This window comes from Electrophorus electricus, chromosome 7 (genome assembly GCF_013358815.1).
Source record: "Electrophorus electricus isolate fEleEle1 chromosome 7, fEleEle1.pri, whole genome shotgun sequence".
NCBI lineage: Eukaryota > Metazoa > Chordata > Actinopteri > Gymnotiformes > Gymnotidae > Electrophorus > Electrophorus electricus.
Window position 1 is genome coordinate 17,980,895 of NC_049541.1, and position 26,933 is coordinate 18,007,827.

General features: G+C 41.9%; 1 protein-coding gene across 1 annotated transcript; it reads right to left on the reverse strand.

The window, feature by feature from the left end:
• Nucleotides 1-429: 429 nt before the first annotated feature.
• LOC113569121 (stabilin-2-like) lies at nucleotides 430-26,933 on the reverse strand. The gene is given in 58 exon segments (XM_035528199.1): nucleotides 430-1,306; nucleotides 1,417-1,524; nucleotides 1,685-1,933; nucleotides 2,095-2,244; nucleotides 2,336-2,455; nucleotides 2,751-2,857; nucleotides 3,181-3,346; nucleotides 3,441-3,574; nucleotides 5,011-5,152; nucleotides 5,307-5,500; nucleotides 5,753-5,838; nucleotides 5,840-5,855; nucleotides 5,961-6,065; nucleotides 6,331-6,480; nucleotides 6,653-6,776; nucleotides 7,015-7,077; nucleotides 7,257-7,403; nucleotides 7,623-7,712; nucleotides 7,920-8,096; nucleotides 8,719-8,778; nucleotides 9,275-9,415; nucleotides 9,499-9,645; nucleotides 9,743-9,823; nucleotides 9,958-10,002; nucleotides 10,126-10,245; nucleotides 11,788-11,859; nucleotides 12,559-12,632; nucleotides 12,916-13,032; nucleotides 13,131-13,210; nucleotides 13,448-13,493; nucleotides 13,621-13,716; nucleotides 13,887-14,082; nucleotides 14,262-14,348; nucleotides 14,750-14,818; nucleotides 14,957-15,085; nucleotides 15,390-15,521; nucleotides 15,606-15,713; nucleotides 15,852-15,941; nucleotides 16,029-16,106; nucleotides 16,220-16,319; nucleotides 16,547-16,701; nucleotides 16,793-16,886; nucleotides 17,195-17,372; nucleotides 17,493-17,604; nucleotides 17,738-17,824; nucleotides 18,304-18,399; nucleotides 18,654-18,713; nucleotides 18,849-19,001; nucleotides 19,365-19,445; nucleotides 19,583-19,636; nucleotides 19,742-19,833; nucleotides 19,887-19,959; nucleotides 20,081-20,224; nucleotides 20,409-20,552; nucleotides 21,170-21,252; nucleotides 21,451-21,562; nucleotides 24,962-24,984; nucleotides 26,879-26,933. Coding segments are annotated over 58 exon segments (6,252 nt in total). The 3' UTR covers nucleotides 430-1,246.

Sequence of the window (26,933 nt, forward strand, 5' to 3'; positions counted from 1 at the left end):
TCTAAACACTGATTAATACTGTATCTGACAGACAAACACACAGCTAGTTTGGGTAAGGATACGGATTTAGAAAGACACTGGTTTATCACTCAAAGCACTAGTTTATCACTCAAAATAAACTAAATTGAATAGAAAAACATCCAAAGACTTATATTTTAATAGCCTAAAGTGAGAAAGATGACGCTTGGTTTTCAGTTATTTGAAAGGAAGCATATAATAATGAAATTATGACTGCAAAAATAGTAAATCAGTAGATAATTTAATAAAGACTTTAGAATATGTTTTATTACAATTCAATGTAAAAGTTTTAAAAACTTTTATATAGATAATGATAAGATGTGACAAAATCATTTTGCCGTATAACTGTAATACATATTTCATCTACAAGATGGCAGAAGAGGATTATGAATTTTATAATCACAGTGGTGAAACAGATATTTTATTCTACTGACAGAAAAAAGAGAGAAAAATTCGCCCTCACTAAAAACACATAAGAAATGCTCTATTCTTCAATGGGCAGTTTTTTTTAAGTAAACCAAGAGAGAAAGAGAACAAGTGATACTGGCACAGAGTATTATTGTATTCTAAAAGGATTTTGAATACAGCTCTTTCAAAATGCATCAAAGACTAAATACACACTTTTTTCTATCAGATAAGACTTGTATTTATAACCCTGTTATAACCCTGTCCAGAGTATCTGAAACTTGCACCATTCTGGCTTGTTCCCAAATCACAGACCGTGTGCAGCCTGGACCAGGCTACACACATGAGAAGACAGTGGCAGAAGGGCTAGGGGCACATTATAGCCTCGACTTTTGTCTCAAGTTATCCAGCTGATTAGAAATTTATGTTCAGTGAAATATACCTTAGAGTTTATGAATCACAACTGATACAAATGCGTTTGTTTGTTTATTTGTGCATGTAGTGGTAACGAACATAAACTTGTTATACCAAAGGAATAATAAAGGCCAACAAACATGTAAACATTCAACCACAGAACACATGCACATAAAGACGTAAACAGTTTTACACACATAATCACAAAAGTACTTCCCATTTTACTGGGTCGTCAATGTCCAGTTCATTGCAGTTCAACTTTATGAAACTGCCGTTCTATCTTTGTTCTTTTTTTCTTCGGCCCTCTTATGGTCTACTAAGGTACTGCAGCACTTGAGTGTCCTGCTGCTCTACAGCAGTTCAGGCTCTGAGCTGTACGGAGAGTGTCTGAGTGAGATCCCACATCTCTTCAGCTATCCTGCAGAAGATCATAAGAGCCACTGGCAACCATCTGCTGCTCGTCATCCTTCTGTAACACAGTCCAGTGTTAGAACCGGGCAGCACAAAGTTTTGTTCCGTTTCAGTCTGTAACTGTAATTATGCATAACTGTAATCTGTAACTGTAATTCTTTTAATTACCTCATCTGCTGGGAGGTGGGGGTCAGTGGGGGCAGGTGTGGACTCATACGTGGGGTTGGAGATGTACGGGGCTGATCCAGAAGGGCTGCTGTCTTCATTCTCATCTTCCTGAAAGCCAAACACACATACTTGCATACTGCATATACACACTATAACAGTCTAATTCATTTTCCTTTTATTAAATCTTTCTTCACATGTTTGGATTAATTTTTCTGTTTGGATATTAAAAACATGTTGCTATCTTGTGACGCACCGTGTCCACACTAACCTTGAAGTAGTGGAACTGGAAAGGCTTGGATTGCTGGGTGTAGAAATGGTAGGCCACAAATGCTCCAGCCACGATAAGGACGACGAGTAACAGAACGCCGATGCCCATCCCTGCCTTGTGGGCGGGGTGGAGGGAAGGGGCCGGAGGGGGTGGAGCTTTCAGTGGTCCATGCAGCACATGGATGATCCCATTGGATGCAAAAATGTCACATTCGATAATGTAACGGTCATTGACATATCCAGAGGAAGCCTGGAGGCAGAAAGGATCTGTTAAACTTTGTTGGTAATTATTTGCATCCACTAACACAGTTTTCAGGAGACATTGTGCATGCCTGATTTAGACTTGAAGTAAATGTAATTGTTTAGAACATCCACTAGCTATAATGCAGCTTAAAGGAGGTAAATGTTTACCAGTGTCTGGGGGCTCTGCAGGCTAGGAACCCCTTTCACACTGAGTGTATGTCCCAGATGTGTTCGAACATGGCTGACGTTAATGAGAGCTTGCAGCACCAGAGCTCTCCCATCCAGCAGGTGGTGCTCTAAATCCCTGTAGGACAGTGTCTATTCCAGAGAGAGGGGGAGTGTGAAACACCTTTAATCTTGACTCATGAAGAATGCAGACATCTGTGTGGTATGGAGAGGACCAAGCTACCTCGTTCTCATAGAGACCGTCATTATCAGGCACAAACAGGGTGGACTGGGTGGTTATGTTGCTGAGACGCCTCACAAACTCTTGACCTGATGCTGAAGTTCTGGAGCAATTCAAGATTTGCTGGGGATGGGAACAATTTATGAGACCAGTCAGTGTCAGTTACTGGGGAACATCAGAGCCAAATCTGGTGGAAATAGTCTGATATGAGTGCATCTGATATCAGTGCATCAATGTACACAGCACAGAATGCTAGTCCTTAAGAACTACTCTGATAAAACCAGAAGTAATATGTTCTGGTAACAACAAACTGGCTGTAATGCAGTTTACTCAGGAGTGTTTTCTTTAATAGTCCAGGGATTCTGTTTGGAAAGTGCAGAACATGTTTTTCATGCAGCTTGTAAACTGTTATACTCACTGACAGAAAGTTGGAAAAGTTGGGCTTGGAGGAGAGAACCTGTAGCAGGTTTCCAGTGCAAGTGTATCCATCACCAATGTAGCCCATCTTACACTCACATTTCACATCTGGTAAAACAATAATATTAATAAATAAATAAACACACACACACACACACACACACACACACACACACACACGCACGCACGCACGCACGCACCATCTATATTTAACAGCATGGATTGTTGTATTAAATGCAAACTTGAGGCTCAGTATAGTTTGGCTTGAAGTTGGAATTAAGCTTTAAGGTTGTTGTTATAGTTAAATATTGGGATTATGGATTGAGGCTGAGGTTATGGTTTGAGTTTGGAGTCATAGTTGAACTATGGGGTTTAACATGTTTAACATGTTTTATGTTTGTCATACACCGTCATAAGCTGCATGGTCTTACCCTTTGGCCGGTAGCAGAACGTGTCCCAGGTCCTGCTCAGGTCAGTTTGTTTGCCGTAGTCCACGATGCCCACGTGACCAAAGCCACATTTGAGGTGGGAATAGCTCATGGGATAGGCCACGCGCTCCTGCTCGAGCCATCCGGCAGAACACAGACTGTACCCAGCCTGCGTGGCCCACAGATAGGACGTCAAACATACCACACAGCCATCTCTATCTCTTGCTCAGATGCTCAGTGTGCCTACTTGCATCTACACCCACCTGCTGAGCGTAGGACAGTTGTGTGTATGTAGCAATAGTGCCTCCCTCCTGCTTGCAGGCCTCCTGGGCCTGTGTGTAGTTGAGTTTGTACACTCCCAGTGGAGAACCGTAGTGGAAGACCCCAACGGTCTTATCTGAGGTAAAGCAGTTAAAGTGTAGATTACACATTTAGCCTTAACCCTACAATTTCACCCTGATGGCCAAGAAATAAACAATTATCCATACAGTTACTTATATTTCACTCAAATAGAGAAACAATGTGAGAACTTTCATTCTTGCAGGGTTTCCCTAGTACAAACCAAAGAAAGTTGATATTCTCAGCAAACAGTATTACAGACAGTATTTTATTACAGAAGACATATGGTGGACAATGACTGGGAAACCTGGAGAGGAGTGACTGGGAGGAATGTTCTGCCCAATCTGAAGCAAGAGGTGGGATGTTATTTGACTTCTGTACTATCCATGATTGGTGTACAACAAAGACAAAGTCTGAACGCAAGCCTGCTCATAAGTGTACATATTATCAGAGCACCTTGGGCCAAAGGTCAGTGATTAACTTTGTGGTTGTGTCATCTGACCTGAGGCCATGTTTTGAACACTCATGTGGAGAGAGGTGCGCAGCTGTCAATAGATCACAATTTGGTGCTGAGTTGGATCAGATGGCAGGGAACATTCTCGGTCAGACCTGGTAGCCCCAAACATATAGTGAGGGTCTGCTTGGAAACACTTTCCCAAATGGTTTGAAGAGAGCTTCTTGTACTTTCTGAAGTAATTGGGGACACTGAGTATGGGTGGACCCTGTTCAAAATCTCCATTGTGGAAGCAGGTTCATTGTGGCTAAATCTTTTTCAGTGCCTGGTATAGCGTCAACCCAAAAACCCGGTTGTGGACTTTAACAGTGAGGGACACCATTAAGCAGAAAAGGAGGCAAGTTGAAGGACATGGTGATCTCCTGGGAAAGAGTGGCACACTCCCTCTGGGCAAGAACCTGACCCCAAGTGGAGGAGTTTAAGTAACTGAGTTCACAAGTGATGGCAAGAGGAATTGTGATATCAACCATAGGATAAGTTCAGCAATTTCTGTAATGTGGTCACTGTGGCAGACTGTAGCTGTGAAGACGGAGCTGAGCTATAAATTCAAGTTCTCAATTTACTATTTCCCAACCATAACCTGCTCATGAACTTTGGAGGAGCGTAAAGCAGAGCCGCTGTTAAGAGCAGCCAGTTGAAGTGGTTCAGGCATCTGATAAGGATGCCATGTGGTCACCTCCTGCCGTAGGTATACCAGACATGGCCAACAGGGAGGAGGACTATGGGTAGACCGAGGACATTCTGGAGGGACTACGTCTCCAAGCTGGCCTGGGGAAGCGTGGAGATCCCCCAGGAGAAGCTGGAAGAAGAAACCAGACCCCTGGGCTTCTTTGCACATCCTACTACTCCTGTGACCATGAAATGGACTACGTGTAGAACAGGATTGCAGAAAAGGTGTACAGTGCTACTGTCCAATCACTTACCAAATCTATTGTATATTAGGACATTCCAGTTACACAGAGAGAGGCTGAAACTCTCACCCTGGTAGTGCAGGTCAGTGCACTGAGCGTCAGAGTGACACTGGCCGTTATCCTGCATGCAGCGATTCACTGGAAGCACCTTCAGCTCACACTCCAGACCATCACCAATGTAGTTAGGCTTACACTCACACTTCTTCTTATTCTGGGGTTTTACAAACACACACACACACACACACACACACACACACACACACACACACACACACACACACACACACACAGCATATAAAAAATATACAGTTCATTATGAAGGTGTAGAGGAAGGTGTAGGTGTAGAGGAAGAGAAGCCTGCTCACTGCTCCAGTCATTGTACAGATGGCATGCTCGTGACAGCCTCCGTTATCATCCGTAACACAGGGGTCCACCGGCGAGCAGACATGGCCGTCTCCAGAGTAGCCCGTCAAGCAGGTGCAGTTCACCTTCTCGTCCTTCTGGGAGCAGTTGGCGTTCTTCGAGCAGCCTCCATTCCAGAACCCGCACAGGTCAGCCACTGGAGGCAGGGGAGAGAGATTGGAGAATGGTTTCAAGTGAGCCATCATCTCCGCTAGTCCGATATGTCTGTTGAAAGAGAGGTCGAGCTTTTCTCGATCGCATCTCATTTCCTACACAGACCAAAGACTAAGGGAGCACAAGCCACTACTTCTGTCTGTCAGGTTGTTCCTTTCTGGAGAAGTAGTTGCATTGAAGGAGTGGTTATAGGAGGACGAGAGCTGAGGCCAGACTGGAGAAGTGTAGTGTTTACCTGTGCAGGTGAGCCCGTCTCCCTCGTAAAATGGTTTACAAACACAGGAGTTGTTCTTGGCACACACCGCCTTTGCATGGCAAGCAGCACACAGGGCTGTCGGCTACGGCATCAGAAAGGCAGCGAGGGTTTCAGCACAGATACAAGGAACATTCACATACCCCATGCTGTACAAACAATGTGGAGATGTGGTGGGTGTGTGCCGTACCCAGCTTGTGTTCACACTGTGGACCAGTCCAGCCCTCATCACAGAAGCAGGAACCTGTACCGTCTGGACTCTCATCACATGATCCGTGTTCAGAACAGTTACAGGCTGTGGGGACACGAAGTGAGGGGGAGAAAAAACATTCAATAGAATTTCCACTTCCTCCACTCCACCTGAAAAAGCTTTTCATGGATATAATTATGGCACAGTGCTTGTGTCATTCATGTGTGGAAAGCTGAATGTATAATGAAACTGTCACATACTAGCAAAAAGTTTAGTAAGATGCATATATAAATTCACACGCTGTAGTTCACTATTCAGCTTTGCAAACACTTTTCAACTAGATTATTACATGTTCAGTAGAGAATGTGACCTTTGCACTCTGGTCCAAAGTGGCCATCTATGCATAATTCACAGGCCACTCCCTGGTACCCAGGAAAACATGTGCAGGTGCCGTTGCCTAGGTGATCCTCATCACACTGTCCATGGTTACTACAGGGGGATCTTGGCCCTCCAGGACAGGCTGGAGAACAGGTTGTAGTGAGAATATCACACACACAATGCCACCATCACTTTCACTGTTATTATGCAAAAGCAACAATGTCTAAGAACCCAGAAGGGCCCAAATATAGCTGACATCAAGAACATGATTAGTGAGTTTTAGTAAAATGTGAATGAAGTCTGGACTACTGTACCGAGACAATCCCTGCCGTAGTAACCTGAGCAGCACTTGGGCTTCCATATGACCATGGTGCACACACACTGACATCCAGCATTCACAGATGAGAAGCGTCTGGGCAGGTCGCACCTCTGTATAGACTGCATTCCAAAAACATGTTAAAATAAAATGTAACATATAGAAATGATTAGCCTTAAGGTAACTACAGGAACATACTCAAATGAGAGATCTTCATGGAAAAATACATATAAAACAAATGTAATATCTTTCACATAGTGTTTGTATGAGTTGGATGAAGCATTTTTGATTTTTTGGAAAGGTAGTCATTTATGTGTACATAGTGAAATGGGCATGGATTTGTGATTAGAGAAAACATACCTTTGGTTTACTTATTGAAGGGCAAGCAGATGACACTGTAACAGCACAATATCTGCAAGGCATCTACCACAGGAAAAGAAACCATTTATATAATCTATATATAATACAAAATGAGAGTGCAGCATAGCTAAGAAACATTTTTAAAATAGGAAGTATGTAATTTATATAATTTGCATATAATATGCATGCTGCATATCAGTAGAGGATTTTGTCAGCATAGATCGGAATTATGTGGAACTTACTGTGATGTCTACAGTGTCCTTCTGATCACAGCGCCCCACAAGGCTGGGAGGTGTTAACAAGCAGTCAATACCATAAACCAAGCCTCCATTGAACTTTAGGTTCCTCTTTACAATCCGACAACTTTTGTCACTGATGTACAGTTCACCCTAAAAAGTGAGTGATATCAATAATATTAAGTATGGTAAAGTAACTTAACTTTATAAATAACATTCAATCCTTTTCAGCATGGCTTGTTTAAGATGAAGGGCCCAAGTTCACACACAGCACAACACTGAACTACAGATTGGAAAGTGCTCCCTGTTCCCTGATTGGTCCTTGCTCTCCTGAAGCTCCTCTCCTGAGTCCAAGACTTTTCCATCACTCACTATTTGATCCTCTCCTACGCAGCTCACAGAGACGTCAGAGCCCTGAAGGGTCTTCATTGAACTGAAATGAATCATTTCTGCAGACTGCATCTAAAGAAGACACATACAAAATCATTGCATATATACCCAGGATTACAATGGCACAAGCTTCAGTTTCCTCTATGGCTGGAACTTCCATCAGAAACACAATGCACAGCAGGCATGTGGAGCTCTAAACAGTGACGTAGGTCCTCCTGAGCTCTGTCTGAACTGGGTCCAGCCTGCTACCATCTGCACTGAATGAACTTACTGCCTTACCTTCATATCATGGAGGACATGGTACTCCAGGTACTCCTTCAGCTGGGCGCGGTTCTGCAGGCCGAACAGGAAGTCCTTCTGCTCCTGAGGCAGGGCAGCCATGGTGGAGTCGGTGGGGAGGAAGAGCGTGACAGGCTGATGGAGGCGGTCCTGCACCCGCTCTATCACCTCCGTGTCCTGGCAACAACAGACCAAGTCACAAAAGTGTGGAGTGTTTTCTGCAGAGCAGAAGCCAGCAACACTTTTTTTGAAGGTTTTGCTTTGGGTGGTCCATTTACATGGTTGAACGCTCAAAATAAAATTTATTCCAGAACCATTTGATAAAAACAAACCATAAAAACAAAACAAGCAAACAAAGCAAGCAAACAAATACAAATGAACTTGACTCCCAACTTTGACTTGTAGCTTTCATCACACTCTCGTCCATACTGCCGTGTGTATGGTACAATACAGGGACAACTTCTGAACAGATCATACCATGCAATTCTAGTACATCTAAACCTTTACTGACACAACTATGTCATGTACAACTCTATCCACACCTTGTATTTGAACATAATCCATATATTCTATAATAGAAATGTGTACATCTGTATATTTCACAGCTTATATATTTATACCTTCTGGAAACACAGCATAAAGGGTGTATGTTAATGTGTATATATTCTGTATTTAATGTGTATACATTGTCTACTTACAGACTGTGGGGGACTATCTACTCAAGCTTTTCACTCACTTTCACATATGTGGTAAAGTGACAACAAAAAAAGTGATTTGATTTGATTTTACTTGTACGCACCTCCAACAGTTTGAAAAATGTCTTGAAGCCGTGTTCATTTGCTACATCTTTGAGGTCAGGCTGCCAGAAATAAATGGTGAAATAAAGTCCAGGTTAGAGGTCATTTGGTGTTTTTGAAAAAATCTCTAAGTGCACTCCCTGTACAGCAGGTGTTGTTTGCTATGTTTGGGAACATGTGGAATCTAAACTTCATTCCTGTGCTCTCAGTAGTTTAAAGTGACTTAATCTAACAGTGGAAGTTAAATTTCCTCTGAAGCTACTTCTGTAAAAGAGGCAATAACAGGTGCTGAGGTCAGGGGTTTGCTATGTGAAAGCTCATTTCTTCAAAGTTTTTTTTTTAAATAAATAATAAAATAATTCTTAGCATCATTTGATAGATGAGGAAACCTGGATTTATTCACACCATTAACATTAGATCAAGAGATTTGTCTGACAAAGTTGGTCAAAAGAGGCAAAACCTTCAAGGGTATTTACTTTGCTGCATGATAATATCACTGAACTAGTGGTTTGCATCTTCCATACGCAAGACAGTCTCAAGATAAATGCCGACACCTACGAGGCTGGCAGACTTATTCATTCCATTCAGCTTCTGGAAGCTGGGGGGGATGAGAACCGTGTCGATCTCGTGGAAAATCCCGTTGTTGCTCTCCTGATCGCTGTACACCACTTTGGCCTTGTTATTGATATATATCGAGCCCTGCACACAAAGCACAGTTTATACATCTCAGTAGGACTGCAGGGAGTGAAGTGGCTCTTTTGTGTTGAGGTCAGCACGCCTACCTCCAAGTAGGAGATGGTGAGCGTTTCCCCGCTGAGCGTGGTGAGGTTACGGGGCTTCATCAGGTCCTCCGGCATCAGGATACGGCATGACACGATGTGGTACAGGACCAGCGCTGCGTTGCTCTCTTTATTCTCTGGCTTCTGGTACTGGGAAGTGATGCAGGATTATGGCGTGACCGAGAGGACTGTTGGTCCAGTCATTCAACATGCACACTGGGCAGTTTCATAAAACACTTGGACTTACTTCTGCCTTTTTAAGTGCCTTATTGTTAGGAGCAAACACAGTGTATGGACCATGTCCTTGTAGGAAATAAGCATCAGACCACTGAAAGCATAAACATATGCTGATTATTTCCTGCCTGCATTAACTAATATTTTGTAACACAGGGTTCAAGAAAACAGAAAAATAATTATTAAAAAACATCAATAATACAATTCAAATGAATGACTGAGACTCACTAACACACTGTAGAAGAAACTTGTCAGCTCTCTGTTTCGGAGCTCCTGAAGGCACAATGGGAGACACATTTAAGTTAGTGAAAATGAGATGGCAGAGAGTTTGTGTGTGTGTGTGTGTGAGAGAGAGAGAGAGAGAGAGAGAGAGAGAGAACGCTCCTTGGCTCTCACCTGCATGACGTTACTTTTGCAGGTCATCCCATCTCCCATGTAGTCCTTGCGACAGGTGCAGTTCCTCTCCCCTGGCCCTGTCATCATACAGATGGCTTGCTTGTGGCAGCCTCCATTTTTCTGACAAGGATCAGATGAATAGATTACAGCTATTCACATTCATTTATTACGTTAGGGCTCAGTGCAGTCACACATGCCAAACCCTGTGATGCCAGATTACATGCATACACCAGCTACTTTAGGTGAAGGCAAAACAAGGCAAGTTTATGTGTACAGCACTTTTCATACACAGTGCCAATTCAAAGCGCGTCAGACAAACACACAAAAATAGTGAATGAAATAAAATGATGAAATAATAAGATTGTTTTTCATCCCAAGATCTATAACCTCAGGAAGCTTTTTTGAAAAATAGTTACATCTGATTTACACAGCAATAACTAATAAATGAAAATAAAAGATGAACAATATATAATTATAAAATAAAGTGCTGCAGATATAAATTAATACAGAGAGCTCAATTATGACCAGTAACACTTTTAACCTCGATTTAAAAAGATTTGGGCCACATCTAAATTCATCTTGGAGTTATCAGTCATGTATAAAAAAAAAAAAAATGAGTGCTGCTTCTCCGTGTTTGGTTTAAATTCTGGGCTCCACATTCTTGGCCTTGTATCCTTGGATCTCAGAGACCTACTGGATTTGTACTCCTTGAGCAAGTGATCAAAATATATACTAGTCAACTGGTATTAGTCAACCTGGTTGGATAAAATCACACAAAATCCTGGTTGGATAAAATCACACAAAAGTGTCCAAGGTCTTGTTGGAACATTAAGCCTTTCTTAATACCCTTATAGTTTCTTAATATTCATTTGATATGGCCAGTAAAGGTCAGTCCTGGGTCTATTAGATCTCCAAGAACTTTCTAAGGCTGAGATTTCTTACTACATTTTTAGATCCCTAGATTCACGATGGGGAACAATTTAGAGATTCTCTGCTCTGTTGTCAAATATCATAACCTCTGTTTTGTCTTTATTTACTTTCAGGAAATTCTGTCATTCAGTTATTTATGTGCTACAAACAGAGACAGAGTGTCTATTAGGATAATCATCCAGTGAGAGAACTAAGTGTATATGTGTGTGTCATCTGCATAACATTGATAGGAAATCTTATTGTGTCGTAGAACTGGCCTAATCGGAGCATGTATAGCTTAAATAAAAGTGGACCAAGAACAGATCCCTGGGGATTCCACATTACAGCTGTCTTCATTACTACCTATCTGGACAAAGGGAACTCCAGACTTCTTAATATGATGCAGAACCCTTTAGGAGAGGTCCTAAAATATCAGTTAGTTAGTTGATCGCCACTTTAAGGTAGAAATGGCCAGTGCACAGTTAGAGACTGAATATCTGGTTGCTGTACATAGTTTATGTTGGCCATCATTAAACTCTTGATTAATGGTATGATTTACAAGGCTGCAGCTGACTGGTTAATTTTGGTCGGTGGATCATAGTTCCACATGTAAAAACCCCAGCAACACTCCTGTGCATGATAACACTCTGTACCTAATCTCTAGTGAGTGTAAGTACAAGATAGGCTGCTGAGTGCATTTTACAGGCAAATGGGTTTTGCTGTGCTGGGCTCATAGTCCAGAGGCTTTCTTACCTTGTAACACAAATTGATAGGATTACACTGCTGTCCATTTCCAGAGTAGCCTGCTTTGCACACACATGCTGTCTGAAAGCATAGTGAACAGTGTTTTTATTTCTTCACTTAATTTTTGCAATTGAAGTCAAATTCAGGTATTTAAAACCAACTGGGTTGCAGCCTCCATGACTGAGAATCAGAACCTGGTTCATAAGTTAAGTTTGTTACATAAGTTAATATTAGTTTTAGAAGTATTAGTATTAATAATAGTAGTAGTATTAGTATTAATAGAAGTACTAGTAGTAGCATTAGTTTTAGTATTAGAATAAGTATTAGTAGTAGTAGTAGTAGTAGTAGCAGTAGTAGTAATAGTAGTCATAGTTGTTGTTGTGAATCTACTAAAAAGCAATACTCTAGCATTCTGTCAGGATCTCCTCTGTCTTTTGTGTCTTTGGTGTTGGCACCTCTCGAGTCTTTCTGCCTAACCATACACCTCCTGCTTTGGTTGGCTCCTTGCTCCTCCTGGGAGGTGTTCTTTACTCCTTCTCTAAGTAGTCCTCTTTAGCTGTCCATTCCCTTGGCTGCTCGTATACTCCCCTGTTGTATTTGGCGTTAAGCTTTAAGTCTTATGTTCACTCTCTCAAGTGTTCTTAGCCTGTAATGCTCTGCTTGTTAGATTGCTTAATGGCAGGGTTTTGATTTTTTTGTGCTGCCCTTACGACCCCTAGGTTACACATATGAAAACCAAGCACAGATGCACATGCGCATGCACATGGTCGGGAAACCAACCTTGTTTGGGCCTGTGTGTACACAGTCTGCATAGACACTGCACCTTCCACTACCGTCCAGACATGGATTGATTGCTGGAGAATCAGAGGGCCAAAGTCATCAACATGACGCACAAAGGAATGGACAGTACACTGGCCCCAACAGCACATTACAGTGCCCAAACACACACACACACACACACACACACACACACACACACACACACACACACACACATGCACACACACACACACACATGCACACACATGCACACGCACATGCACACACACACACACACACACATGCACACTCAAGCATGCACACAAACATGCACACTCAAGAAACATCACAACTGAAACTGAGACATGTCAGACTTACACACACACACTTTTCCATCCCCTGCATAACCTGGGTTACACACAAACTTCCTGATAGTTATCTTACACAAAGCGCTGGAGGAGCATCCGCCATTATCCTTCGCGCAAGCGTTCACCGCTGAGGAAACACACACCCACACACAAATACAAACAGAGCCGAGTCTCAAACTTCACTTTGTAACGTGGCAGGGGGCAAATCTTTAAACCGCTACCTACCTGTACAGTATGTACCGTTGCCCTGGTAACCAGCTGCACATCTACAGTAATATGAATTATCTGCTACGTTCAGTAGACAACTGAAAACCACACACACATTCAAACAAAGTTATAACAAAATACGCACATTTTAAGACAAATATAAAGGTATATTGGAGGTCCCAGAAAGAGGAGTATGAGCATGAGATGTTTCAGAGAGTGAGAGGAGTCAGAGAGAAGAGGGGCTGAGAGTGAGAGGGATCAGGGAGTGAGAGGGGGCTGAGAGTGAGAGGGGGCTGAGAGTGAGAGGGGGCTGAGAGTGAGAGGGTCTCACTTACTTTGCACTGGTGTGGCACGTCCCTTTACATGAGTCTGTGGTTATGGCTGAAATAAAACACGGAGCTAAGTTTCTTTTCTCATCACAAAAAATAAATTAAATTTGTGTGTGTGTGTGTGTGTGTGTGTGTGTGTGTGTGTGTGTGTGTGTGTGTGTGTGTGTGTAATTCCTCACCTATAGAGCAGAGTATTCCTCTCCATCCAACGTCACATTCGCAGGTGCCATCCCCCTCCTGACCATCATTACAGTGACCATTCACACACTTACAGTCTGCAGTGAGAGGAAAAGAGAGGAAAAGAGAGAAAAAGGGGAAAAGGGAACTAATACGACTGAGAGAAATATGTGGAGGTTTAACAAGCTTTTACCTGTAGTGTATTGGGAACTTACATTGTTGTACATTACAAAGGTACGTTACAAAGGTAGATTCCACGGCGGAATACCTTGGTCACAGTGGATGCCGTACTTTCCCATCTGGCAGGACTCGCAGGCTGTGCCGTTAAAGCCAGGGTTGCACCGACACGCTCCTGTACCATTAATACCGTCCACACACACACCGTTACCAAAACAGGGCTGGCCTTCTGACCCTGGACAGCTCTCACAGTTAACACCATAAAAGCCCTCGCAACACTTCCTTACCTACAGAGAGGGAGAGAGAGAAAACAAGAGAGGGAACCTCCCTCCAATCAAAACTTAATGATGACAAAATAGCAGTAAAATCACATCATTGTTAAAACATACTCAATCCAACATGTGCAAAATTCAGCACCATCATTTAAACAACTTACAGAAGAAAGCAATTTAAAAATCTCACGTACGATGGTCTGTTTTTGACAGGAAGCCTCACAGCCAATGAACATCCCGTGTTTCCTCCTGCTATATGCACATTTGGTCCTTTTTATGGACTTTGGGCAAAAAAAAGAGACAAAATCAGGACATGTCAGTCTGCTCCATTTAAATGTTCATTTTACCCAGAAACCCAGCTGAGACTGAAGTCTTATTAACAATAGTGACACCGATAAAAACAAAATTATATGAACAAGAACATAATATTGAATTCAATGCAAAAATGTAAAAATGGAAATTTAAATGTAAAAACAGTAAATGTAATGGAAATGTAAAAATACCATTAGCCACATCTATGAAACACAGCCACACTCCCAAATGAGCACTGAATGGATTTAAAAAGCTAAACTATTGTTTGTTTAAACTGACTAGATTATGGTTGTAAACGGTGGCACATAAAGTAATTAATGCATGTGTTTTAGATGAATAGCTTGTTTTAGAGACGTGCCATTGATTTTACCGTGAATACTTGTTGGGTTCCAGGGGGACAACGGCTCTCGGTTGGGTGAAAGCAGTCCATGCACTGCCCCTGCATACAGTGTTATTCCAGAAGATCACAAACTCATGCCTGACAAACAGCTCAGCAAAGTGGGTCTGCCCTGTTGCCTGTGAAGGCGTGTGGCGGGTGAGAGAGTCTGGGCGAGCTGTGCACAGCAGAGGGAATCACCTGGATGATCTTGGTGGACGCTGTGTCACAGAGGTTCCTGGGCACCTTCAGTACAGCAGACACTTCATGGATGATCCCCTTAGAAGTCAAAATGTCCGTAGCAGTCACCAGAGCCTTATTCACCCACCACTGAGAAGAACAGACAGAAAGAGAGAGAGAGATTTATTAAGTGTGCGGCTCTCGATGCTCTCTGTGTATGAAAGGGTTCGACTGTTCCTCACTCACTAGTGTTACTGTGGGAAGACGGAGACATGTTTGTGTGGGTCTTTGAGTGTCTGTCTGCATGTCTGTGAGCATTTAGGCTCCATTTTCCACAACTGACTGGGAACAGAGTAGCTGTTCTCATGGGTACTGGGTGGTTTAACGCACATCTCTCCTACATCCCATATGTTCCTATGATTTCCCCGTTCACAGGGGTAAAGAGTCGACCTACGTTACTGTCTTTGCAGAAAATGCCTATCTGATAGGAGAAACCCAGCATGGTGTCTTTGTACAGGCTATCCTGCAGGTCCGCCTGCCTCAGGGTGTCACCCAGCACAATGTGGTAACGTGTCACATTCAGGTCCTAGTTTGGAGAAATCACACACTATCACATATAAACAAACACCAAACGTGTGTGTGTGTGTGTGTGTGTGTGTGTGTACAGTACCAATGAGCTTTCACCGGTGTTCTTCAGATATTCAGTAATAGCACTGTCCGTAGGTGCGAACAATGTAAAACCAGAGGCGCTCTCCATTTCCTCAGTCAAGTTGAATTTCTAAAGCACCACAAAAGCTAAATGTAATCACGTTAATGATGCTTACACCATAAATCCTAGGGAGAGACAATCATATCCTTCCCTGTGAGAGACTGGCAGTATGACAGACCTACAAGAAGAGCATTAGGGGATACCCACAAGAAGCATGTCCCTGAAGAGAGAGAACTGTGGTCTCTGGTTCAGCACCTCAAGTAAACCTTCGCTCAGCTTACGATCAGAGATGAGAACCTGGCAAAAAAACACCAGTCTATCATTTCCAATACATAACAGTACGAGGATTCCACTGCATTTCTGAGGGGTTTTTTTAATACTTGCTGTGTCGATCAGGTGAATGAGTCCACTCTTGGCAACAATGTCTGCTGATACAATTTTAGCTCCAGCCACTCTGGTGGTCTAATGAATAACATACTCAGTGAGAAAATCCCCTTCATTACAGCCTTTTTTTTAAATGAAATTGCTTGGAATGTGTAGATGTTGGTGGGTGTGTGCGCGTGTGTCACACTAACATGCTGATGACATCCTCTCATTTGATCTATACACTGATTGATAGCCTCACAATCTTTCCCATTTCCATGGTAATTCTTCTTGCACATACAGTAATTTTGGAAAAAAATAGAAAGAATGACTGACAAGCTCAGCAAACACAGAGGCTGAATGATTGTCTGGATGGATGGATGTATGGAACATTGGAGAAATGTACAAAGGACTGATGTAGAGTAGGCAAAAGTGGCTCTAAGGCAACATCCATGACACAATATGCTGTGCAAGTGCCCTTAGTCTAGAGTCTGTGCTGGACTGAGTGTCTGGGTTAAGCAGCAGCCCGTCTCACCTGTCCTGGGCCTACATGGACGCATGATGCGTTAGGATGGCACCCGCCTCTAGAGGGCTTGACACAGTTATTGACAGGCTGGCATTCATCTCCATCCTCTTTCCACTCCTTCAGACACTCACACCTGCGGGTGCCTGGTCCAGTTTTTATACACCTAGCCTGAGAGAGAGAGAACAAAGACATTCAGAAACACACACACGCATTCACACGTGTGCGCAGACCAACACACACAAATGCTTTCTTGACCTACGTTGTTACTGCAGCCTACGTTGGGAGGTGAAGTACACGGGTCACTCTCCACACACAGGAATCCATTCCCTTTGAAACCCAGCTTACACACACACCTTGAACAAAGATACACAAGTAAAATTAAACACACCCCTCCCTGACTGGAAAAATTTGTTCCTTCACATCTTCATACCATATGATGAAGTGAATAAAAAAAAAACAGCCTTACTTCTATCTTAACCGAAACCAAACCTATTACAACCCTTGACTAAAAGAAGAAAAGTCTTACTTGCCTTTAAACATCACTACCAAGTCCCAGGGTGGAGCTTTCCCTCCTGCTTCTCTAACCACTCAAGTCGGTTAACGGTAGTGTAAGGGTGGAGTTAAGGGCAGATTAAGGACGGGGCAGAGGCGAGGCACTCACATGAGCTCTCCTTCGCTGTAGACACAGTCAGCATGGGCGTGGTACGGCTGCTTGGGCCTGCAGGGCTGGGTGTGCTTATCACAGAGCTGCCCAGAGAAACCTGGCTTGCAGGAGCCTGACTTACACGTGCCGTGGGCTTCTTGGCGGTTGTCACACATGTCCTGCACACACCAGAAGGCCGGGGTACAGGAAAGAGAGGTGAAGGGAGATTACTGAAGCTCTTATGACAGTCGAGGCTGATAAAGATGGATCTGATCTATGGATATGGGAGGGTACTCCGATGCTTCTTGAGTCGCACTTTGGTCACAGGATGGGCCGTATTTGTTGGGGTGAGCACAGTACTGGCAATGGGACCCTTTGAAGTTGGGCTCACACTGACAAGTGCCATTGCCACCTATACCCTCGAAGCACTGAAACAAAGGGAGAGTTGTGAAGTGGGGTGTGCCTATGTGCACACATGTATGTTTGTTTGTGTGTGTGTGTGTGTGTGTGTGTGTGTGTGTGTGTGTGTGTGTGTGTGTGTGTGTGTGTGTGTGTGTGTACCATGCCATGAGAGGAGCAGGGGGCAGTGAATCCACCAGGCCAAGGGGAAAAGTCTGATCCAAAAAAGCCTTTACAGCATTGTGGGGTCTTCACAACATGGAGAAAGAGAGACATCATGTTCTACTTTAGCTTCAGTTTTAATACAAAACACCCAAAATGCTGTAGATGTACATAGTACTGTAGATGTACAATGTACAAATCTACTCTGCTCTTAAGTAATTAGTGTAAAGATTCAGGGATAAACGTATCTACTGGAGGTTTACTTTATGACAGTGTGACTTTGTGCCCTGAGTATATGTAAGTGTGTTAGACCGAACTACTGCACATGCGTTTGCTGGATTTTCTCTTATTATAAATAAAACAAAGAAGTTGGCATGTTGAATCTGTGGAGGTAAAGCCTAATAATGAACCCAGTCTCACCAGTCCCAGAAACTTTGGGTTATTGTATTGTATTGTATTATTGTTGAAACTGACATTTCGATGACCAGCTCCTATAAGGCTGCTGCAATGCTTGCTAGAGCAGATCTGGGACACATGAAGTGATTGGTGTTGGTTCTCATACTCACAGTACGGTTCTCACTGCAATACAGGCTGCAGCCCAGAACAGGAATATTCAGGCCTAGAGACTTTTTCATGTACACACAGCCCCTGGAAAACATGTTCTTCACACAAGAGCCACAAGGGAGAGAAATGTAGATATACACAGATAATTTAGATATGCACCTTGAGATAGACACTAAAAACCTCAACCACAATCAACCTTAAACTCTTTTCCATCACTCAGACAAACATACAGCTATAATGATTACTAGGTATTTGTAAATCCTCTGTAAACCTGTTAATGATAAAATGTTTTGAATTATATAACTTCAGTCGGCGTACAATAATAAAAGTTATGAAGAAGGCATCTTCTTACCATTGAGACACCTGTTGGACAGGTGGACCTGGTGACTGATGAACAGCTCACACACAGACCCTGGAGACAAAAGACAAAATGGTCTTCCACAGAAGCTCTCACTCCAACAAGCAAAAGTAGCTTTTTTTCTTAGATGATGTGGGATTCTGCAGATTTAAATCAAACGTAACTTCTAGATGCATGGCCAAAACTCACCTTATATTTAACATTTTCAGTAATGTCACACCGATGAGGGAGGACGGGTTCTATGGTGGGCGGGATTAGAATCTCATCTAGCGAATAGAGACGTCCATTCTTTGCCTCAACATCTGTCTCAACCACTGCTACCCCGTTGATAAACATTTGACCCTGATTATGAGCAGAAACCATATTGGGAAATGTCCATCCAACACAAACACTACTTACATAACTAAACATGAATGAGAATCAGCCAGAGACTTTATGACCGAATAATAAATGGGAATAACTGACATGCCAGAACAGACAAAAAGCTAATAGCTTTTCTACATTTTTGTGGTGTTTGTTGGATGGTACAGTATGTTTAATCACACAGTGTACCAGACATTCCTATTTGAATAACTGTAAATTCAGCTAGAGGTGGTCAGCATGTGTGTGTTTGTTGACTGACTCCTTCTCATACATTTTAGCAATGCCAACATTTCCTGGTGAAGTGTTACATGAAATGAAGTGTGAAAATTCTTGAGTACTCACAACAAGGGTGATGTTAAACGCTAGAACTTGATTAGCCATGGACACAGTCTGCGCACTTGAGATGATGTAGCTAACACTCAGCTGATTTTAATGCAAGAAAATAAGACATGAGTGTAATTACAGAAAAAGATGTTTGGTAGCATCATGTGAAAAGATTCAATATGCTATACAGAAGGAACACCACATTCCTACTACATTCTCCAAGCAGAAACACAAACCTGAGCAGAGGAAACAATATAGTTTCTCATCAGTTCCAGTAGTTTTGAATTGCCCTTCAGAGATGAAAGGAACAGAAATATAAAGGCAAAGATCAACTTGTTTCCAGTTAAGTGATGCTAAATATAAAATACTGCAGAAATTTTGCAGTGCAGACCCACCTCATCAGACACAAGGTAGTATAGGTAACCGTCCTTCAGTAAAGAAAAGGCGGTGTTTGTTGGAGCAAACACTGTGTACAGCCACCATGTTGGTTTTCTGATGCAAAGAGACAGACTTAGAGTTTCATACATGCACATTTACAATGTCCCGATATGTCAAGAAGAGACTTAAATTGGGAGAACTTTCCATTGTCAGAAAGAATCTTCATCAGGTTTTCCTGAATTCAAATAGCAAATTATAACAAAAAAGAGTTTTATTTTACTTAATAACTCAGAAAGAAGGATTTCCTGATTTACGTCAGTATTATTAAAAGCATCTGGCTTATCTGAAAAACACACCTGACTGTCACTTATAACAGTAGGAGGGACCGTGTCCATCATTTTATCAGTGATGTGGGTCACTCGATTCGAAAGAATAATATTGGATTCCAGAAGTAGGCCTTTCCTACGGCTGCCATGGATACGGACTTTAACCTGCTCAGACTTAGGAGAGAAAGAAAGAGAAAGAGAAAGAGAGAAAGAAAGAGAGAAAGAGACAGTGAGACACAGTGAGAGACAGTGAGAGACAGTGAGAGAGTGCTATTTCTATAATATTCAATTTTTGTTCTCCCTCCCTCCCTCCCACACACACACACACACACACACACACACACACACACTCCCCTACCTCAGTTACTGATTCAGCAGTTTTCCCTGTCAGCGTGTAATAGAGTATTCCATTCTTCAGAGTGTCAGAGTTCATTTCCACAGCGACCCTGTGCAACTTGACAAGGTATCGGGCCTTCGCCTCATCTGCCACCAGAGTTTTCACCTGCAGCAGCAGAACAGTACGATGCACGTGTGTGTGTGTGTGTGTGTGTGTGTGTGTGTGTGTGTGTGTGTAACATGGATGTGTTTTGCACTTTTTCATCATTTACACTACTACTTCAAAAGTTTGGGTTCCCATATTTATGCAACTTTATGCAATGTAGGTCTAAATAATGTATGTAGATATGTCATTCTAAACTATCATTTAGTATTTTAGTGAACTAAAGGTCATTAACTATTGAATAATTCATTAAATTGAATTTAATGCAATTTCTCCTGAAATAATCTGCCTCAAGATTTGATCATTGCTTTCCACCCCTTTGTGAAGTATTCTGGATATTAATTTTATTATTAACTCTCTCCATACATGTCTATGAAGCATTTTGGAGTCATCTGCACAATTCTACATAATTCTGGACAAAACTATTTGTGTATTTATGTGCTTCCTAAAAGTTATTGGAAAATTCATGAATTTTTAAATTCTAGTATCACATTATAATAATTTTATGTACATATCCACAAAAAGGTGGATTATTGAGAACACTGATGCAGTGATTCCAAAGTTTTGAACAGTAGTGTATATGTAATTTTATGATTGATGGTCTGTATAACTGAACTCACAGATGTTGATTTGAAAGCTTTGTTGCTTGGTACAAAAACAGTGAACAGTCCACGTGACGTCAGAGGCCAGGACATGACTGCTTCTGAAATACCAACAAGGCACAGCAGAACGTGTGTGACTCTCTGAGCTTCAAGTCAAGCACAGCTCTTTCTTGACCTTAGATCTTCTGTAAATTATATGACCAACCAACGAAATTTCACTAAAAGCCATGCTAGCATTGGACAGCCAGTGTCACTCACCACGCAGATCAATCGCATTGAGCAGGTGACATGTCACTCACCAAAAGACTGATGGCACTGGACAGCTAGGGTTAGGCCTCCAGGTTCTGAGTTCAGATCTTGTAGTCTCTGCATTATATTGCCAAAGCAGATTTTTCCATTGCCAAGGAACCCCTCCAGTCATGTACACCTGTCAGGCAAGAAAAGAAGTATGTACAGTGGTGTGAAAAAGTGTGTCCCCTTCCTGATATTTTTTTGCATGTTTGTCACACATCTTTCAGATCGAACAAATTTAAATATTAGACAAAGATAACACAAGTAAACAAAAAATGCAGTTTTTAAATGAAGGTTTTTATTATTAAGGGGGAAAAAAATCCAAACCTACATGGCCCTGTGTGAATAAGTGATTGCCCCCTAAACCTAATAACTGGTTGGTCCACCCTTAGCAGCAACAACTGCAATCAAGCATTTGCGATAACTAGCAATGAGTATTTTACTGAACTGTGGAGGAATTTTGGCCCATTCATCTTTTCAGAATTGTTGTAATTCAGCCACATTTGAGGGTTTTCGAGCAAGAACCGCCTTTTTAAGGTCATGCCACAGCATCTCAATCGGATTCAGGTCAGGACTTTGACTAGGCCACTCCAAAGTCTTCATTCAGTTTTTCTTAAGCCATTCAGAGATGGACTTGCTTGTGTGTTTTGGATCTTTGTCCTGCTGCAGAACTCAAGTGTGCTTCAGCTTGAGGTCACAAACATATGGCTGGACATTCTCCTTCAGGATCTTTTGGTAAACAGCAGAATTCATGGTTCCATTTACCACAGCAAGTCCATGAAGCAGCAAAACTGTCCCAGACCATCACACTACCACCACCATATTTTACTGGTGGTATGATGTCCCTTTTCTGAAATGCTGTGTTACTTTTACGCCAGATGTAATGGGACATACACCTTCCAAAATGTTCAACTTTTGTCCCATCATTCCACAGAGTATTTTCACAAAAGTCTTGGGGATCATCAATTTTTCTGGTAAAATTGAGATGAGCCGTTATATTATTTTTGCTCAGCATTGGTTTTCGTCTTGGAACTCTGCCATGCAGTCCATTTTTGCCCAGTCTTATTATGGTGGAGTCATGAACACTGACCTTAACTGAGGCAAGTGAGGACTGCAGTTCTTTGGATGTTGTTGTGGGGTCTTTTGTGACCTCTGGGATGAGTCATCGCTGCACTCTTGGGGTAATTTTTGTTGGCCACTCCTGGGAAGGTTCACCACTATTCCATGTTTTTGCTATTTGGGGACAACAGCTTTCATTGTAGTTCGCTGGAGTCCCAAAGCCTTAGAAATGGCTTTATAACCTTTTCCAGACTCATAGATCTCAATTACTTTGTATTTCATTTGTTCCTGAATTTTTTCAGATCACAGCATGATGTCTAGTTTTTGAGGATCTTTTGGTCTACTTCACATTGTCAGGCAAGTGCTATTTAAGTGATTTCTTGATTGAGAACAGGTGTGGCAGTAATCAGTCCTGGGTGTGGCTAGAGAAATTGAACTCCACTTTCCAAATATGTGATAAACCACACTTAATTTATGTTTTAACAGGGTGGGGGGGTGCAATCACTTTTTCACAAGGGGCCATGTAGGTACAAGGTCCAATAAAGCCTGCTTTTAAAAGGTTTGGACAACACTGTCTTAATTGCACAGAAATTCAGATTAAATTAATTACAGAAATTCAAGAGACATTAATGCCTTTATACCCCTGACAGAAAAAAGTCATCAAGCAAACCTACTCCACTGTTCCTGTTGCCACTATTCTACAGAGAAGAATCAAACCAAATGACAGTTTGGCAGCTTTAGCAGCTTAAAGTTTCTCCGTCCCTGCTATGAGGGCTGTTTCTAGCATGAACTTTCTCCATCACTGCTATGAGGGCTGTTTCTGTAGAATGTGCCTGTTTGTAGCCAGACTGACTAGATGAAAGGAAGCAGATCTCCTGAGATTGTCTGGAACAGAGTGGAAGGCCTTGGATCCAGTGGACATGTAGATGGATTGCAGGAAGTCAGGAGTTGAAGAATTTCATCTGAGGAGAGAGGAGAAAAAGAAGTCAGAGAGTTGGATGTTGGGGAATGCACACTGGTTGGAAGAGTGGGAACAGAGGAAAAGGGCTGGCAGATTGCCGCAACGTTCTCCTCAAAGAGGGTGATGAAATCCTAAGGAGTAAGAGATGAGGAAGGAGTGGGAGGGGGGATTAAGGAGAGAAGAAAAATAGTGAAGAGCTTGCGTGGATCAGATGCTGATTATTCAAATTTTCCTCTGTAGTAGGATGACTTTGCAGATGTTATGTCCAATGAGAACTTGGAAAAGAGAGACTGGTATGAGCTGAGGTCTGAATCTAGGTGAGATTTCTTCCACCACCTCTCTGCAGTCCTTAGTTCTCTCCTGTGGCAGCGGAGTGTTTCTGTTGGTGAGGGGGCATGTGGGGAGGACTTTACAGGTCTAGAGGAGAGAGGGCACAGAAGAATCATTGATGAGGAGAGTGTAAAAATGAAAGAATCTGTAACTGCCTCCAAAGAGAGAGAGGACATAGAGTCATGGTGGAAGGGTGGACAAACTAGTAGGGAGTAGGGAATAGTAGGGAAAACACATTCAAATCCATAACTCCTACACAGTCATACAGACAGACACACATGTAATGAACCGGTTATGACACTGGGAGGCTCTACAGTGCACAGTTACCTACTTTGCACTTCACAGGACTTGTATTTAAACCTAAATGGGCAGAAGTCAATAAAAGTAGTTCCCATCAATACTTGCAATTATATCAAACATGTAATTATAGTATGATGTTGCCTGCAATGTTTGAGTGCATGGCTCAACCTACAAGAGACTTCAGATACTTGTTCACAAAAAATTCCTTAAGCCCTCCAGTAAGACTGGTATGAATGTATATGCTACAATGTAACAATTAATGAAGTTTAATGCCATACCATATAGAACATCACAGTAAACAGGGCTACCTAATTGTACTTGCAGTCATATTAACATATAATCAGTGCAGGTTATAACAGCAACATGGTACAGTTCTTATGTTTTTATACTATCACCAAAACTAAACTCAGAAATTCCCCACCAATTCACATTAGACCCAAAATGCCAGTTTGTGCATTGTAAACACCTTGACTTGTCTTGGTTGCAAAGAGACAGTTGGAAAGAGACAGGGTGTTTTCATAAAACATTCACAAATGTGATGTAACCAGACACATGCATATAGCCTTTCACTCAGTTCCATATCAACTAACCAGTCAGGCATCCACAACTTCCAGTATGGTGCAACAAACAATAGAACAGCACTGAATATTTCAATTTTAGACCATCATCAAAAACTCAGTCACCAGCTTTTCTCATTATATGCAAATTGCTATTGTATACATTTTAAAACCTTTAATGACTGGATGGAGGGCAGGGGATATTCCAATCTATACATGTATATGTCTATGTCTGTACATTTTTATTAACTTAGGAAGCTCCTCAATCAAATTTCCAGTTCATCAAAACACTTTATTTCGTTGTCACCTAACCTCAAACACCTTTTTCACGGCATCTTCAGGAAATAGTGGACACAGTCAGAATGTTATGTGTCCACAGAAGGTGATTTCTGCATCCATGTTGCTTCATGTCAGACTGGCAAGACTGTGCTTGGCCCCGGAAGTGCTGCTCGCATCTATATTTATTGTTATTATTATCATTGGTAGTAGTGTTAGTGTTTTTATAATTGTTGTTATTATTATTATTATTAGTATTATTGTTATTAGTAGTAGTAGTATTAGTATTATTATTAATAATAATAGTAATACTGTTATTATTATTATTATTATTATTATTATTGATTTTGTAATGTTTATTTCTATTATTTTGTGAAGTTAAAATATAAACATTTTCAATGCCTTGGCAATATTGTATTTTATAAAAATCCCATCAGTCAGTCTGGCTACGTAACACTGCTAGTCTCTGGAATTTAATGTTGATATTATTACTCACCAGAACCTACTTTAACATTATACTGTCATTACACTGGCCTTTGAATTAGGCAGTTTTGGTATTCTGGATTAAGATTTTGGTGGTTCTCCTGGCAACAGCATCACCCGGTAATTGATGTGTTTTAGTGATTGTCTGTGCCCTGTGTTTCATGTGCTCCTCCTCCTTATTGTACTCACCCGTGTCCTGTTTTCCAGTTATGGAGTTGACGAGATTCTTTATTCTCTGTAACGTAAATAACAACAAGCTCACTGGTGAGATAACTCAGTAATAAAAAGGAAACTGAAACAAGCAGTTTTATGTATAACGTGTTACCGCAAAAGTGTAATTATACTAAATCATGCACCCATTACATTATGTCTCTCTGTTCTCACACACGTTACATGATGACTTTGCCCAAGATGCAAAATAACCAAAACAGCTTCATACTTTTTGGTTTTCATTTTTTGGTTAAATTTCATTCTGCAAGCAATCTGAACAAGGAGTAAAAAGGGATCTGAGTAAGTGAGTGAGTATCAGCATCATTAATCTACATGTAATCTGAATTACAGGAGATGGGCTGGTTGTCACATTTTTTATTATGGCTCTAACCTCCCAATCGTATAATTTCCATCAGACAAACCTGGACATCATGAACTAGCAGAGTGTCTCCCTGCACAAAGGGAGTAGAACCTTAACAGTTCCACCATTGGTATAATGAGCTATTAGATTTTGAATACATGTTGTGCATTTGTGAAGACCCGCTGCATGGTGGGATTGGTAGTCACAGCATAGGGCTGGTTGTCATGGTGAAATTTGTCACGAAGGGTCGGCCTCTCCACAGGGGAACCACGCCCACTCACCATGAGACACAAGGGAAACGCCTACTTCGTTCCCAATCACCTGCCTACTAACCCGGTGCACCTGTTCTTTGTCTCTCCTATCACCTATTTCAACCCGCAGGTCGGTAGGGAGGATGCTGCGCATTAATGGCTTACCGTGAGAGGAGTTACCAAGCCAAGCCAAACCAAACCATACCTAGCAAAGCATTCTTCTTTCTTGATTATCATTTTGCTACCAGACTTTTGTACATTCACCTATGGAGAATAAAGAGCACTTTCTGGCAACCTCACCTCTTGCTCCCTCTGTGCCGCCACCATCACAAAATTATATTAGACCTTTAATAAATGACTGTACAAAACAGAATAACACCTTTTAACAAAATTTCATTCTCATTTAAGAGAAATGAATGAAAAATTTACCAAATATTTCTGTGAATAAATATCAATAGAAGTGAATCTAACACTGTTCAGTTCACTTAATCTAATGCTTCGAGTAGAATATTTACAGTTGTGGCAAATTGTTTGCGGTGGTACAGCCCACCGCGTGCAGTGGCGCTTAATCGTCTTGTTTGTAGCCACGCCTCTGTACTGAGCACGCGCCTGCACGTGGTTAGTCTGCTAATGTCTGCGTGCACTTACACCGCTGTGGGACGCTGCTTCGCTGGCGGTTATTGATCACGTTCACGATCGTCAT